The 17,592-nt window shown below is 30.8% G+C and overlaps 3 protein-coding genes across 3 annotated transcripts in view; 1 reads left to right on the top strand and 2 right to left on the bottom strand.

Annotated features, from left to right (window-relative positions):
* LOC132726248 (uncharacterized) overlaps positions 1-17,592 on the top strand; it is a 30,316-nt gene that overhangs the window by 2,056 nt on the left and 10,668 nt on the right. The gene's annotated exons all lie outside the window — the stretch shown is intronic.
* On the bottom strand, positions 6,588-10,520 carry LOC132726243 (uncharacterized). Its single transcript, XM_060711519.1, has 4 exons — positions 9,570-10,520; positions 8,909-9,006; positions 7,872-7,961; positions 6,588-6,927 (listed from the first exon to the last, which is right to left on the bottom strand). The coding sequence occupies exons 1-4, from the start codon at positions 9,734-9,736 to the stop codon at positions 6,878-6,880; spliced, it is 405 nt and encodes a 134-aa protein (XP_060567502.1). The 5' UTR covers positions 9,737-10,520; the 3' UTR covers positions 6,588-6,877.
* LOC132726250 (uncharacterized) lies at positions 12,801-17,094 on the bottom strand. The gene is made up of 4 exons (XM_060711530.1): positions 16,809-17,094; positions 16,223-16,320; positions 15,725-15,814; positions 12,801-13,077 (listed from the first exon to the last, which is right to left on the bottom strand). Exons 1-4 carry the CDS (start codon positions 16,985-16,987, stop codon positions 13,028-13,030), a joined length of 417 nt encoding a protein of 138 aa, XP_060567513.1. The 5' UTR covers positions 16,988-17,094; the 3' UTR covers positions 12,801-13,027.

Here is a 17,592-nt window from a genome sequence, read left to right as displayed (position 1 = left end):
GGTGGTGCGCAAACTTTAACATAAGTTGTTCGCCCACGGCGACACTCGGGGTACTCGATAGTATTATTTATTCCACGAAAAGTCAAAAAAAAGTACGTTGAGAAATTTTACACGTTGGAAACAAAATTTTAACTTCTTTGTTACTTACTTTACGTAAATATATTTAAATTATGAAAATTCGGAATAACATATTACAGATGTTTAATATAATTACGACTTCAGAGAAAAACATCGACATAAATAGGGTAACACAGAATGATGTACATCAAGTACACAACATTGCAACGTAAGTTCAAAAATAAGGAATATAATATACAGATTACTTGTTACAAATGTACATTTAATAGATACATATGTTACATCTCACATCTAGCCGTTGTCAAAATTCGTAAACATAAGGTTTCAAAAAAAAGGTGATAACTTTGATACAGTAACAACAATTCAGAAAGAAATGAGCAGTTCTGCTACTTAAAGCAGTTAGCCTCCAGAATATAACAGAAAAGCTATCGTTATGCTAATATTTCGAATTCCCTCTTCAAAAACATTATCTAGTTGAAAGTAATCAAAATGACACTTCAAAAATATTTATATTTTTACATTTTGTGCTATGAAAACAGAGTTTGTTTTGCGATGACGGAATATAAAATAGATAAATACAGAATCCCCAAAGAAAGCCCAACACGGCAACATTGAAAATGTTGCAGGCTCGGTTTGATTGAGCCTGTTCATGGACGTTACTGGAAAGTACATGTTACCGTCCACGCCCTTTAGCACCGGCTTAAGCAGAATTCAACATTTAAACATGAAATAGTAAAATTTTGAATAACTTCATTTATAATACTACAGAATTCTTTCATCCGTTTGTTTTCTGCTATTACCTCATGATGGTGCAGGACAATATCGCAACCTGTGATCTGGAACTCACGGGTTGTGAGATTGTATCAACCATGACAGAGGGAATCGAATAAACTGCTTTGTGAAATTTGTGGTATTCTAATGTATTAAAATTATGTTTGGATAAATATATCATAAATATGATGACAATAACATCCATTTAAACTTTAGCTTCAAATATGATTAGGGCCTACTCATTATACGACCCGGGCTTACCGGATAACGGGACATTTCCTAACTACCGTTATATTGGCTACTGCGTTAGTAACGCAGTATATTATGTAAAGAAGAAACTCGATATATTTTCTCGTTCGTCAACATTTTTTCTTGAAAATAATGGATGTACACATTAACCGTAACGTGTCCAGTATATACTGTTTTATTAGATTTGCATTTCTGCTTTTTATTTTTCCATCTGGATGCCTGTGGCTTTAAGTAACAAATATTTTCTAAAAGGTTTAAGTCTCATAAAATGCCACAAGTCAACGATTACTACACATTTAACTGTTTAATTTGTAACCACTTAGGTAAAGGTTTGTGTACCTCTTCAAATATTTTCAAAGTACATTGACATCACATCTGGCTTTGAAACTTTGCACACTAGTTCACCATTATGCCTCCAATCTGTACTAGGAGGAAGGTACTGTATTGAGCATTCTTACAGAATTATGCCCCCTTTTAGACAAAGAAATTATGCTTTTTTATGTACCACCTCAAACATTTTCAAAGACTATTGATATATGGCTATGAAACTTGCACACTTTGTTCACCATCATGCATAGTAGCATAGTTTGGGGACCTTTCTGTTGAAAATCTGTCCGAGTTAAATTGTATACATATACACCTCCTCGTACAAATCAGATAACCTCGTGTTTCGATACTAAACCTGTACACAGGTGAAAGTAAATTTCAAGTATTTTGAAAGAAATATGTCCTATATTTATAACACACTTGTTTGAGAGCATAATAAGTCACTCCAAGGCCAGTAACTGTAACAAGAACATGAATAATAAAACATTTGGCCCTTTTTTGCTCACCTGAGCTAGCTCAGGGTGAGCTTTTAGGATCATTGAATGTCTGTCGTCTGTTGTCCGTCCACACTTGTTCGTTTACACTCTAGCCATCAGAGTTTTGCCTGAATCATCATGAAACTTGGTCAGGATGCTTATCTAGGTAATAGCTCGGAGTTCGAACATTGGTCATTTCGGATGAAAAACTAGGTCCAAGGAGCTAAAAATAAAAAATACTTGTTAACACTCAAGCGGTCGTATTTTTATCTCAATCACTATCAAACTTGGTCAGGGTGCGTGTGTAGGTAATAGCTTAGACGAGTTTGAATATGGGTCATCTCGGATGCAAAACTAGGTCACAGGAGCTAAAAATAGATAAACTTTTTTAACACTCTAGTGGTCCCATTTTTTGACTCGATCATCATCAAACTTGGTCAGGATGCTTGTCTAGGTAATTGCTCGGATGAGTTCGAACATGGGTCATCTCGGATGAAAAACTATGTCACAGGAGCTAGAAATAGAAAATTCTTGTTAACACTCAGTAACCACTACTGTTTTGATCAAAATATCCTGGACATTGTCTGACAGTTTGTTTTCTAGGTCAAATTTCTGGGTCACCTGGGGTCAAAAACTAAGTCACACTGCTCAAATATGGATAATCCTTGTTAACACTCTAGTGGTCACATGTTTTACTCAATTATCATCGAACTTAGACAGGGTGTTTGTCTAGGTAATTGTTCGGATGAGTTCGATGGGTCTGGTGAGCGATCTAGGGCCATCTTGGCCCTAAAATTTTACATTTCCGATAGAAAATTTTACATACCCAAGGTTAGTACTATCAAGGACTAAGAATAGTCGAGCCTGTTATCCTACCGACAACTCTTGTTCATATTTTAAAGTAAATGGTGTAACTAATGTAACACATGTAACATTTGTATTGTAACAAGGTGCCTAGCATTTCAATTTTTTCCGATTTCTAGTCAAGTAAGTTACATTATTTAATAGTATTTACAACCTTTGTGTTTATGTAATTTTTCCCGATTTTTAATTTTTCTTGGGCTTGTGATGTAACATATGTAGTATCTGTAACATTTTTGACAAAAACCGAGGTATGTATAAGATTGTCATTTTATTTTGAAAACGTTTCCGTAACATGTATGTTACAACCTTGTGACATCTATGTAACCTTACTACGTATTCCGTCATTCACGGCAATTTCTAGGTCTTTTGATGTAACACATACTGTAACATCTGTAACATTTTGTAACGAATATGTCAAATGTTCATTTAATACCTTTGTTAACCATTTCTAGGTATTTTGCTGTAACAAATGATATTATCTGTAACATTTTGTAACGAATCACATCCATGGGACACAAGAATATGCCCATCATTCATGTTTATTTTAAAGTGTCTTTTTTTATTCTTATCTCAGTCTGCTTCATTTCGAAATATTTTAAAAACCGATTACTAAAACATCACGTAATTAGCAGTGTAAACATTTATAATTTTATACATTTTTTTATACATTTTTAATTTTAAAAATAAAAATTCAGAAACAAATATAATTTCTCTCTTTAGCTCAAAAGAATGTACATGTGTAAAAATGAATACACTTTCTTTTTTTTTCCTTTTAATACAATGTCTGTCAAGATAGTTATTTCCTTATTCATTTCTGAAAACCCTCGCTCTCAGTCGACAGAGGACAATCATTAAGAAAATGCTGTTTAATCGACAGTGAATATTATAAATATTCCGATTTAGTTAATATGGAAAAGGAGTTAACATAACTGTATAACATTATGTGACGTTATTTTTCAATAATTATACTTTGGTTTGAATAGAGGAAGTTTAAGATTGTTGTTTATTGCATTAACGCAAATTGTATTGATAGATAGATATTAATTACAGTTTATATATTATCGATTATGACGACGTATTAATGTCAGAAGAAATTTTTTGGCTTGCACAACTTAAATTATGCAATGGACAAATCTATAAACAGAAAATTGCCGCCAGGTTCATCTGTCGTCCAAGCAAGACAAAATCTATATATAAGACAATATGTTTAAGACGGGATGCTTATGACCATCAATGTCATCTTAATGGAGCAAGATGATAAGGGATTTCCAGTCTCAAGTTATCTTTCAGCATGCAATAAAATTACGATGAGGTACAAATGAAACTTGCATTTGGCTATAGAAATGTTTTGCAAAAGTATTTGCATATTTGGTACCAAATTTGCCTATTTAACGTATTTACTACTAAATGCTTTAAATTTGCTTGGTATTTGTTTCATAACAGACTTACATTTTCAATTGGTGGTCTAAATAAGTGTTTGAAGAAAGCATGAATCGTTTGTCATGCAGAAATTAAAGAATTAAACTATCATAACTATTATCCTACAGAAAACTAAAGAACCTCATATAAAGTAATCTTTGTGAAGTGTGTGTCTGACCAATTTACAAGATAAAGAAAAACACCACACTTCTGACAATGTAACCTTTACCGCTATTTCAACGTTTTAAAACTCATATTTGCCCTTTTTTAACTATGTAAAATGTATTCATTTCTAATATATAATGTGCCCTTAGTTTAACAATACATAAAATAGCTGCCGGTTTCCTTTGCCATCCCAGTGTTTGACAAATTCAATCCATACTATTAAAAAAATTGAAAACCATAAACAATTGTAACATTAATTAAAAAGTTTAAAAGTTAATGTGTTTCGATTTTCCATCTTTCCTATTTTGTCAGTGAAAATGCATGCAAATTGCCATGAAAACTGTTTTTCGTAAATTTGTCATGAAAAGTTTGCTATGACAAACTTTTTTTAAAATAAAACGTATTCAATTTTATGTGAACACGTAAATCGGGGTCCATTGTTATCATTTAGCCGTTTCGTTCTTTTATAAAAAGTTGAAACTTCGTTATTGTTCACCCATTTCTATGGCTGTCATATTAAAAAAAATCAAAAATATTTTAAACAAGAGAACGCTGTAATAAGACATCTATAATTGAGGATGCCTTTTTAATGCCGTCTTAGTGATCTTGCTTTGCTCTTTTGTATTCTTTGGTTACAGAGAAAATTGCCCTTCTTAAATACTGTTGCTGAAAAATAGAAGGTGTGTTGATTTTTTGTTGAAGTTTTATTCCGAATCATATTCAAGTAAACAATTATGTTTATATTGTCTGGAAACAGATTTCTGTAACGGAACATAATAAGAAATGACCACATACATTTGACGTTTTTAACTCCTGGCGCGAGTTTTCATTTTATTCCAGAAAATAGTAAATGACCTAGTCAAGAAGATAAACAACAAATACATATTTTTATTCCAAAGTGGTTTGTCAAACTTATGTTTTTGAGCAACAAAACTTGTTTGTGTTTTTTTTATTTCTCTACAATGATTCGATGTTTTGGAAGTCAAATCGTGAAATGAGAATAGTAAGTTGTATTTTCTAAAATGCAAAAGTTTGGGAAATCCCTCGTAAGTACTACAATGACCTGAAATGTAGTACACTGGCCACATATGTAATAAACTGGCAACATATAAAGTTGATAGCCATATATATAGTACATTGGGCACATATGTAATACATCAGCATCATATGCAGAACATTCGTCACATATGTAGTACATGTTTTATAATAACTGATTTACTAAGATGTCGTTTTAGAGAGGTGATTCAAAACTTGCTTCACTTTTTTTACGATTTTTTAAAATATTTTATCATATAGTGTTCCCATACAAAAAAAATCCTTTAAGGATTAAAAAAATTTTATATTTTCTATCGAATTAGAGATCATGTTAAAGAAAGATTTTTTAGTTAAAAATCCCATGAAATAAATATACTTTCTTTTTTTAATAATTTTTGTTAAAAACAATGTTAAATTTAATGATGATTATTACGAATTTAAAAAAAAATCGAAGTAGGCACATCTGTTTAACCAAAGTGTTTACATTAAAAGTCAAGTGTTAAATGAAGGTTTCTGGCACTTCTCAGAATTCCAATGGCATGTGTTTTTCTATTAATACATTAGAAAGGCAACCTGTTTATTACAGACTGCTATGCGGTAAGTAGTTGAGTAGTTTTATTTTTGGTAAATTGTCCATCCCTTTATGCAATAAATATTTAAAAAATGTGTAAAGTAAATTTAAATATTGCCAAAAAATATGATGACTATGTGGACCAGTTTTTTGCTCGACTATCTATATGAATATATTGTATTCATCCGGACGTTGGCGTTGCAGTCATTCTTTTGTGGAAGTTAATATCTCCGAAAATGCTTGAGGGAGTAGCATAAGTCACTTTCCAAGGCCCATACCTGTAACGTGAATTTTGACAGAAGTATGGTCCTTTTCAACTCCGAATTTTCTACATTATCCAGATACTCTCTTTTCTATCTAGCACTGAAAATAGCCGAACATGCTGTCCTACCGGCAGATCTTGTTTAAATGTTATCATTTTTGTCCACTCTAAACCTGTCACTTTGTTTTTTTATTAAAATGTGGTGCGCCTCTGGGTGTTATACCTGTTTAAGTCTGTATTTTACTGGGTGTTTTGGGGTATTCTTTATATTCAATTGTTCTTCCTTGTATGTACTAAAAGCCTCATATGCAACTTGCTAACCATAGAAGTTAAATGCATCTGATACAGAAGAAAAGACATAAACTATATTTTCAAAAGTTTTATTCATAATACTTAAAAATAATAATTAGTACTTATATTCTTTAAATAAGCAATTATCTTACCTTTTACATACACATATAAAGTATAATTAAAATCCATGAAAATTATCTTAAAAGTTCAAATACTTCAATAAGTTATAAACAATTTGTTACGTCAATTATCATCTCAACAATAACCAATCGTTTTTACATAAAACATGCTCATTACTTTTCATTAGTATCTTGCACGGGATTCACGTTATCAGAAGTGTTTTATAGATGGAAACAAATGATGCATTATTTAATCATTATCATAAAGTTGTTTCTCGAAATGTGTAATGTAACCATCTCCTGAAAAATATCAAGTATTATTACATTAATAAAGTTGCAATAGTTGAATGTTCTAAATGATTTAGATTATATACTATAAAATCCCCCTACGGTTAGGAAAAACGAAAAAAAAACAACTCTAAAATTCATATATTCATCTCCAATTCATTCAATGAAAAAGTCAAACGATTTCTTGTCCAGATAGTGGTTAAATAAAACATAACAGTTATTGAATATTTTACTATCACAACTTTCTTTTTAAAAATTTCAGAACATATAGTGATTGTCTTTTACCCTTAACAATAAGCAATTATCTAATTGATGATTTTTAGATTGGTACTCTATAAACGATATTTGTTGCTGTTGAACCACACACAAAAACAACATGAAAATGTTGTGTTCAGATTTTATTTGAAATGTACATAGTTTAAGTACAAATATAGTTTATTTCTCGAAACTTCACAATGACTGTCAATTTAATTCATATCTCATTTAAACGCCTTAAATATCTGATATATATATATATTCCCGTGCATTATCATGATAATTAATTTAACTTGGAGTTAAAAATGTTACGATTACAGTTTTTGTACTCATAAATTGTCATAAGAGATTGCGATGAATTTTCAAATATTGAACTTATTTCTTATTTGTATGACATGTTACTCATTCCATTATTTTGAAAAACAAACTTACATATAGAAGTCATAACAAATATCATTTCTCATTTCAATAATTAAATATCATTGCAACAATTTACATTTTTCATGCATAGTGTGTGCCACTTTGTTTTTCACATATAGGTGAACTCAAAATGCCGAATACACTATGAACTTCATTTCACTCATGGACAATATGGTAGTTTCAATTTGCTTTCACATTTGTGTTAAGTTTTGATACTACAATTACTTTAAGGAAAGTATTACGTCAAAATGGAAAATAATTAAGTGATATGATATTCTTACCGTCGATGTCAAATAAAGCCGCAACCCATTTCTCCAACATACCATGTTTTTGGCTACATAAATCCATCACAAATTCCGCTGTGAATGATACTGAAAATAAACAAAATCTGAATTATATTATCTTATTTATGTTATCTGTTCAGATATGATACTACGAAGATGTGCTATTTGGAGAGTATGTTTGTTTATTTGAAATACATTTAGGCGAGCAGAATGCAAATTCATTACTTTAATGAGAGGCGTAGGCATGCTTTTAAATGGAACATCTTGTATTCAAAAGTTGAATGTAATTTGATATTGCATGGTAAATAAACATGAACAACCTTTTTTCATAATGAAATTACTTCAAGCCTATTTACTTTCCTATTCGTAGGGACTCCGTGGCCATGTTGTTAATTTTGCCGATACCACATCAATTGCCACTTACCGATGTGGGTTCGAATCCCGTTTATATGAGATAGCTTCCCGGCTAGCCTAAGGTAGGTTGGCGGTTTTATTTAGGTGTGCCTCCGCTTGTGCCAGAAATAATGCACGAAGGGCTTTTTAAGGTATTCCTTTACCAGTAAAGCTAGAAAGTCAACATTTGACGCTATTGTGTCGGTGTAACATAAAATCAAATTTTAAAGACAGCAACTTTCCTTTGGCCTATGCAGTAAAAACACACGCACCACTCTCTTAAATAATGACGTCGTAAAGGTCAGTAAGAAAGGTATAATAGTGTTACGTAATTGTTTACGTGCTTGTAGTATAATACGCAATTTACACAATCTATTGAGTTGTAATTTCCATCAATTTATGATGTGATTATATTATTCTTCCGCCTTGAAATATGGTTTTAATCGTATTATTATATTTGATATTTTGATTATTTTCACTATAGAATTTCCATGCTTAATAATTTCCTGTATTAAAACAAAAATCTACTGAAAAGCGTGCAAGGCAATAATGAACCGTCACTCTGGTTAAATGAATTTTGACATAATGAAATGTCATATGTACTTAAAGAAATGTTATACTAAAAATATTATTATACTTACATTTTGTTAGACATAATTTGGTCTTCATAGCTTTATATAATTTTTTCTTGCCTTTAAAACTTTTACACAAGCCATGACGTGAATAATGATGAATCGATCTGAAATAAACATCACATAATATGTATGCAATATTGTGTCTCTCATTAAAGATAAGCTAAGACTCATTTATGATTCTCCCAAAATTGTTCTCTGCAATTATAATAAAACAAATCACAGGCTGTTCTTGTTGACATTTATTGCAAAGATTGGATCTGATTATCTTCATAATTCATAGTAACTGTTTCGCTACAAATGTTTGTCAACCTTGTGATCTCATTTCAGGCATCAAATTGTTCCTGTATGAAAAAAACAACTTTTTTACTGGGTACCGATTTTCCAGCTTTACCAGTTTGGTAACTAATGTCAATTTTAAATTTTTGTTTTTGCAATATAAAATTTTGTGTCGTTAAAGAAATATATCTTTAAAATATTAGAAATAGCATTTTAATAAATAAATCTATCAATTTTTATTTTGATAACTAGATATTCTTCTACGTTTATTACCTCTACTTTTTTATTTAATTCTGCACAAAAAGAAGTACATTTGTAACAATATAAAACACTTTTATACAACAGATACATGTATAACGATTTATTTACACATGCAATCTGACAAACTTACACGAGAGACACACTAGGTGCTGTTCTTGGTTCATCAAAAGGTTCATTGTCGGCTGTAACAACGTTTGTGACATTTGGCTCCAGTAATAGTGCATACTGCTGCGAAACCTTAAGCAAAGTTTCTATTGCCGCTATTGTTTCTAAAATACACAGTCCAACAGATACCATATTGGACAATTTATTTCTTACAAAACGTAATACGACAACTTTTCTGTCAACTATGCAGAAATATCCTATCCATTATAATTCATGTCAACAGTAACTGTACACAGCACAAAACATGTTGTTATTTTTTATGAAAAATTACATCCAATGTATGTAAATATAATTTCTATCGAAATAAGAAATTTAAAATTGCAGTGATTTTGCTTAAATCGAGGTAATTAGCAATGATTCATACAGTAACGTCTAATTGCAATGAGTGTGCATTTTCCATATAATCAAAATATTATCAATATCCAACGTAGAATACGTATTTTGCCTGTATAAAATACAACATTTTGTTATATACTTCTCGTGAAAACGTGTGTATGTGTATTATTTAAAGTATTCTAGTATTAAGTTATTCCTGCTCTACAACACTCCTATCTGTTTTCAAAAGGTTAAACACATTATTATAATGAACATATCCTCAAACATTATTTTACAGCTGCTTAGATATTTCCGTTTAACAAACTAAGACGATTTTCGTATTCAGCGAAAGCATGTTTCTTGTCTATATGTCAGCTTAGTTTATATACACAGATTTGTTTGTATTACTGCCTGAATCATTCAAGTTTGTTTTGTCAGAAGAATTTTGTCTATCCAAATGCTGCAATGTATCGATTTTTACCAGAGAACTAGAAATCTTGAGTCTGCAGGATACTTAAATGCAATGCAATTCGTTTTGTCAATATCTTAGCTCTAGTACTAAAACTTCAAATTACTTGTTTTTTTATCTTCTGTTTTCTACAAAATCGTTTAAGATATTGTACCGTTCAGCCTGATTAATGAATCTCTAAAGAGTTTATAGCTGTTATCATATCAGAGGAATGGGCGTTTCATTTCATCTTATCTTACGCTAGTTTCTACCTTGTAACAACGTTCGTAGCTTACCGTTCGGCGCAAAAAAATCATTAATTATTTTATTTTTTTATTCTATTTCTTTTTAATTATCTTTTGTTATCATCTTCGCGTAAAGATTGGGGTTTTTTGTTCTGTATTTTTTTGATTTTGTTTCATTATTTCCTATTTAATTTTTAGTTTCTTTTAAGAACATAATATTTGAGACCATAAATAGGATGTCACTGTCCAAGGCCCCTTGTTCTAATTTAAGAATGAATAGAAAGTCACTGTCCAAGGCCCCTTCTCTAGAATGAATGTTGACATAATCATGTCAGTTCTTTAACCTTTTTTTTTGTTTTAAGCTCTAGGAATTACCGAGCACGCACACTTAGGTAAATAAATCGAATTTATTTTAATCAATGTTTTAACAAAATATATCGCAAATTGAATTTGATAATTAGTTTATCAAGAAGGATATTATATTGTCTGAGAGAATACGCTAAAATATTGAAATATACATATATTGTCTTTAATATTTTATGTCCGTGGGTGTGTTTGTCGTTGTTTTATGTTTGTTTTTATGCTGTTATTTAAAAATGTTGAGAAACGAGAATGAATTAATTCATGTTGCTTTTTTCTATCAGTTTACATTCTTCTTCTGTTTTTCTTATCGCTAATTGCATTTCCGTTTCATTTAGCACATCATTTAGCTAACGATATCTACAAATAAAGTTTAATCTCCTAGGTCTCCTAGGAACAGCTATAAAGACGCAAATGTTTTTCTTTCTTCGCATTTTGCTTTGCATTAGGTTGTCGTCTGCAAAATATTCAGACAATTTATCAGTGAATTTTTCTCTTACTAATTTCCGGTATTAAAATATCAACAATGTTCTATTTCATATCTTTTGAAAACTAAACGAAAATATAAACAAAGAATAGGACATAGATTTGTATGAAAAGGTAAAGTTGCAGTTTCGTTCGGTGTTCTTGAGTTGGTTCCTGAAAGGTGCAACATCTCACGTGGCCCCTTGTTCTAACTAAAGTTTTGGACCATGTTGAATGCGGTGTCATATTGCTTGTTTTTCTTCAGATCTAAAATTTCAATTTAACTGTTAATGTTAAAAAAACCCAATGAAATAAAACGATGACTTAATGTGTATTGGTATAAACATGCTCTATAATATTGCGTGATTCGGCATGATATTCTTTTTCTTTCTTTTTTTCCTTTTCCTTTTGTTGAGGGGGGACGGTTTGTGTCAAAGATGTGAATTCGTATCTCGTAAGTTTAAGGCTGTTCATGGTATAATTAATGGGAAACTTTTTTTTATTATTTTGCTATGTGCTCATGAGATATATGTTATTTGTCATTAAGTTGACATTGAACAAATAAAGCAATTTTAATATTGCAATCGACATTTACAATCCAAGAAAAATACCAAAAGGTGGTCAACGTATGCAAAAACAGCCCTTACTGCGTTACTTATCCAGTAGATAAGGTGTTAAAATACTGCAAAATCAGTCTTAAACTGCACATAACATGTAAAATAAATTACTAATATATTGAATGTGCTTACCTTTCTTAAAATTTTAATGCATTTTTCTCAATATCGATTTTCTTAAAATGTTTTGGCTCATCTGTCGTAAGTGTATGGCCGACTGAACAAATAATAAATATAATAGTAAATGTATAGAAATTATACATGGACGATGTATTTGTATCATTTTAACAAACATTATATAATCCAGTTACACATTATCCTTTTATCAATAGAATTATTTCCAACATACTGCAAGTACGGTTACCTAATCAATCAATAGAACTAATGTATACATCTGTACACGTTGACACCATACAAACATACCAATGTATTACAAACGGAATTAACCACTTGCCCCTCACCGCTGTGGGTTCGAATCCCGACAGGGACTTTGGATTCTTTCATGTGAGGAAGCTATCCAGTTAGCTTACGGAACGTCGGTGGTTCTACTCAGGTACCCGTTCGTGCCTGAAATAATGCACGGAAGGGCACCTGAGGTCTTCCTCCACCAGCAAAGCTGGAACGTCGCGATATGACCTATACTGTGTCGATGTGACGTAAAACCAAAAACAAACAAACAAACGGAATTATCAAATAAATATAAATTATCTGTACATAATTTGTCATCTTGCAATTTTCAAAACCAAATCAATATTTTAATTTAATGTTATTTTCATGAAACATGTTTAGTTTAGTCATTTCTTATGCACATGTGATCAACAGCATGTACAACTCCTTTGAAGATATCTCTCTTTGTCAAATCTGACCTGTTTTACAACATCATTATTTTGCAAGCATACTTTATACCTATAAATATACAAATGTATCTAATCACAGTAAATGAGTTTTAGTAGTGCGATAAAGTATGACATTTTTGCTATCGATACAGGTACAACTGTTTCTCATGGTGAGTGATGTATCCATCACCTGAAATAAATACAATAGAAAGCAGCATTTAAACATCTTATTTCATTTACTCATATATATTATAATATCATCTTTCTTAATAGCTAAATGTTTATACAAATTGCTTGTCATTCTCATGTTTTTCAAAAGCTTTGTATTTTGGTGCCCCTCTACAGTTTCCAAATTGTTTTTTGTCATAAAGCTGAGCCATATTTTGCTTCTTGTGCTTATTTGCCATTAAGTACAGTAAAAGTTTTGTAGTGTTTTGTACAGAAGTCAATAAACCAATATGGTTACATTTTTGCTACTTATTTATAAAACATTATTTTTAAATTATAGGCTATTTCTTTAGGTGATAAGCAATTCAAACGTCTTAAATCATTATTACAACATAATAACACATCTTTGCCTTTTTTTATTAATTGAATATTTTCAAAAATTATCACGTTAATCATTTCTATAACAGCACATAACATTCATTTATTCGTTCGAGCGTTCGTTCATTCATTCATTCATTCATTCATTCATTCATTCATTCATTCATTTCCATGCTCTTTATTTTCTATTTATTTTCTTTGTCATATCAAATAATTCCTTTATTAGTCTAGCTGGTCTTTTATTTCAAATCACTCTTAACATTTTATTTCAGTTTCGAAAAATTTATTTTATGCTTTCCAGTGTTTTATTGTAATATATCAGATGATTATATTCTGATAAACCACTAGTGAAATTTATAAAATATAATTTTCACTGTAGCCGGACTATATCTGAATGCGGATGAAAAGAAAATTAAACTAAATGGAATAACAGGCAGAAATAAATGCCGTCATACGTAAATTTTGCTTCTTTATGAAAAGAAAGTCGATGTCACCATACATCATGTTAAAAATGTAACAAAATTAGAGAAATTTAACAGAACTGTATTTCAAAATTGATGATGAGACGTCATGATGTGATGACGTCACAAAGGAAAATGCGCGATGTTACGCGGCAAAATCAGTAAAAAATACTTAAACTCATTTTAAAAGCATGAAATAAAAAGAAAATTTATTTGTTTTACATATAAGATTGAAATATATTTCATTCGTGAACACCAGCTATTATATTTTCACTCGTGGCTACGCCACTCGTGAAAATATTGCATCTGGTGTTCACTCAGTGAAATTATATTTCAATCTTACATGCAAAACAAACAAATATCCTCTATATAAATTTTAAAATATTTTGAAAAAGCCTTAATTCAAAACATTGCAAATTATTTACAAATTGCGTAGTATTTCCCTTTTTAGCTCGACTTTTCTATGAAAAGGGGAGCTATCCTACTCGCCCCGGCGTCGGCGTCGGCGTCGGCGTTAGCGTTGGCGTCACACCTTGGTTAAGTTTTTCGTACCACCCCACTTTATTTCAGAAGTATTACAAGTATGGCTTTGAAACTTACCATACTTGTTCCCCATCATAACCTCCATCTACAGACAAGAGTACATAACTCTGTCAAGGTTTTTGACAGAATTATGGCCCTTTTTTGACTTAGAAAGTGTATTGAGCTTGGTTAAGTTTTTTGTACCACCTCACTTTATTTCAAAACCATTGGAGGTATTGCTTTGAAACTGACCATACTTGTTTACCATCACGACCTTCATCAACAGACAAGAGGACATAACTCTGTCAAGGTTTTTGACAGAATTATGCCCCTTTTTGACTTAGAAAATACATTGAATATGGGTAAAATCCACTTATTGCCTTAACCTTTGAGATATTGCTTTGAAACTTTTAATGCTATTTCACATCATTACCCCATCTGTACGCAAGAGAAGGTAACTCTGTCAAGGATTTGTTTTAAAAATTAAGGCCTTTTATCGACTTAGAATCTTGGTTAAGTTTTTAGTACCAGTCCACTTTTTGACTGAACTGTTTGAGATATTAATTTGAAAGTTGGAATACTTGTTTACAATCATGATTCCCAAACATGTCCAGGAGAAGGTAATTCTGTCAAAGATTTTATTTGAATTATGGCCCTTAACTGTCAATGTTTTGTATTATAGGCAAGCACTAAAAAACTTAAAAAATCTAAAAAAATTCATTCCTATCCACTTGTTCACTTTACCATAAATTATGTCATATAAACATTGCTGTAATATTCAAGGGTATCAAAAATACAAGTACAAAAATATACTGCTTCCTTGGCATAGATTTCTTGAAAAATTATGTTATTATGTCATTTACCAAGGTGTTCTGAGTGACGTAAAAATACCTTATTCTCTCAAAGTGGGTTTAATACTATTAAATTTATTTAAGGCTCAACTCAGTTTTTTTTTCTTTCTTACCAGCCCTCTTTTGACTTAAACATTTCAAACTTTGCTGCAGTGTTCAAGGGTATCACACAATTCAGTAAAATAATTCTTCACTAAATATCTTAATGCTCATGGCCATTGTTCACTTTAAAAATACAGAGATTCTTGTATTGCCTTTTACTGCAAAAACTTTTTTTATTGGCAAGCAATAAAAAAGTCGAGCGCGCTGTCTTACGGACAGCTCTTGTTTATTCTGTTTTCATCCATTGATCAATAACAAATAATGAAGCGTATTGCTTAAGCTGTCATTTTTTTCTGATAAAACACAGAATGATCATTTACATAAATTAATCAGCATAAATTAATGAATTAAATACCGTCAATGTCAAACAGTTCTTCGACCCACTTGTCAAGCATTTTATCTTTACGTCTGCATAACTCGAGAACAAGGTTTGCCGTAAAAGATACTGAAATATAAATATATCACAACTTTATTGAGACTTGCAACGAGACAGAAAACAAACAGAGAGTTCATTTTATTTACTCTCTAAATAATGCTATGAACAACAGCCAAATTAATTTGTTCTTTTGTATTCTATCATCACGGATTTTCTTTCTCGAAGCTGTTGATATCTTAAGCTGAGAATCATACAGGGTTTATACGTATGAGGAACTTAAGATACTAAAATTTTGATACTGGCAAACTTAAAGTAGATTGACTAAAACAATTCAATAATTTTGTACTAAATTATATTGACAGAACGAAAAAAGATAATTCTTTTGCTTGCTCGAAATTATAATATTATCCTTTTAAATAATAACCAGCTAAATTTTCAACAAATATTTCCGTTCCTTATCTTTACTTTACAACTTACGTTCCATATTGCAAAACCTGCTTTTAAATGCTTTGTAAAGATTTTTTTTGCCTTCTAAGTTCCTACACAAACCATGCCTGGCGTAATGATAAACTGATCTGAAAGAAAGACTTCATGTTCATTTAATTTGTTTATTAGCAACAGTTTTTTATCAGTTCAAAAAGTAAGGGAAAGTTTACAAATTGCTTTGAAAAACAAAAAAATGATATAATAGTTAATCATAAAATAGATATAATTGAAACATTAAAGAGCGCTCAACACTACATAATTGCAAATGCAGGCCGGGTTTGATTGAACCTGTTCATGGATGAACGTCATAAATACAAGCTAACGTTGATGATACATTACACCAGCCAGATAGAACTTACCATTCCAATATGAGATGGTTTTTAATAAAGAATGTAAAATTTAAAAATCAATAACAAAAGATACCATAGAAGTAGTGCCAATATTTTTATAAACAAAAACCGGTTGTCATTTTAAACTCCAAGGTTCGTCAAGAATATGTGTGATTGAATAGAAGTGATACAATGACTTGTATCACTTGTTATTATTACAATGAATTTATTTCAATTACTATACTCACGTGCGATACATGCTTTCCTCGACAATTGGTTCAATTACATAATCGGTACCTGGCTGATCTCCGCCTTTTGGAATCTGTAACTCATTTTTATCCAATAATAAGGCATATTGTTCCGACAATCGAAATATAGTCTCCATTGTAAGGAACGTTTCAAAAATGCACAAACTTACGAATACCATAACTATTTGTTTCCAAATGTTCCGTTAATGTGAATAGGAAAAATTCTTCATTTCACAATATATCACTTCCTTTGCAAATATTTATCCACGATATTGTTTTAGTTGTTGAGTTTCTAGAACAATACAAAACACAAAAAAATGTATATCAAAAAAAGCAGTTTGAGATTTTATTCAAACAATTGATGCCATTTTTCATATTTTCAAAATTGTCCATTCGTTCACGGAAAATCCATGTTGCTTACAATGGCACATTAGATACATAAATATTTAAATGAATACATTCATTTAAATCAACAGTTTTATTTTTGTTACGCTCGAGTTTAAATCAAGCAAAATATTCCGCATACAAAAAGCGTTCAAAAAATGAGGAAAACAAACTTAAATAGATACAGAAAAATATATGTCATTGAAATAACGTATTTTAGAATCATTCCTCAAGAAAACTGATATTCATATACCCCTATGATAATATATCACGTATTTTGTTATGATGTATCTATATAATTATTATATAGTATATCTTGCTTACAGATTGTTTGCAATCCTTTACATTTTTGAGTTACATTAGGTTAGTCAACGTCTGTGATGGCTCGGCTATTTTTTCC

This window comes from Ruditapes philippinarum, unplaced genomic scaffold, assembly GCF_026571515.1.
Source record: "Ruditapes philippinarum isolate M1 unplaced genomic scaffold, ASM2657151v2 ctg3131_1_1_1_1, whole genome shotgun sequence".
Classification (NCBI taxonomy): domain Eukaryota; kingdom Metazoa; phylum Mollusca; class Bivalvia; order Venerida; family Veneridae; genus Ruditapes; species Ruditapes philippinarum.
This window is presented reverse-complemented; position numbering and strand designations above follow the sequence as displayed.

Coding starts and splice junctions, on each gene's coding strand:
- LOC132726243 (XM_060711519.1), bottom strand. CDS start 9,736: ATGGTATCTGTTGGACTGTGTATTTTAGAAACAATAGCGGCAATAGAA. Junction 7,962..8,908: donor CAAATTATGTCTAACAAAAT/GTAAGTATAATA, acceptor GTTTATTTTCAG/TATCATTCACAGCGGAATTT. Junction 6,928..7,871: donor GGCTTTATTTGACATCGACG/GTAAGAATATCA, acceptor GATATTTTTCAG/GAGATGGTTACATTACACAT.
- LOC132726250 (XM_060711530.1), bottom strand. CDS start 16,987: ATGGTATTCGTAAGTTTGTGCATTTTTGAAACGTTCCTTACAATGGAG. Junction 16,321..16,808: donor GAGGAAAGCATGTATCGCAC/GTGAGTATAGTA, acceptor TCTTTCTTTCAG/ATCAGTTTATCATTACGCCA. Junction 15,815..16,222: donor CAGGTTTTGCAATATGGAAC/GTAAGTTGTAAA, acceptor TTTATATTTCAG/TATCTTTTACGGCAAACCTT.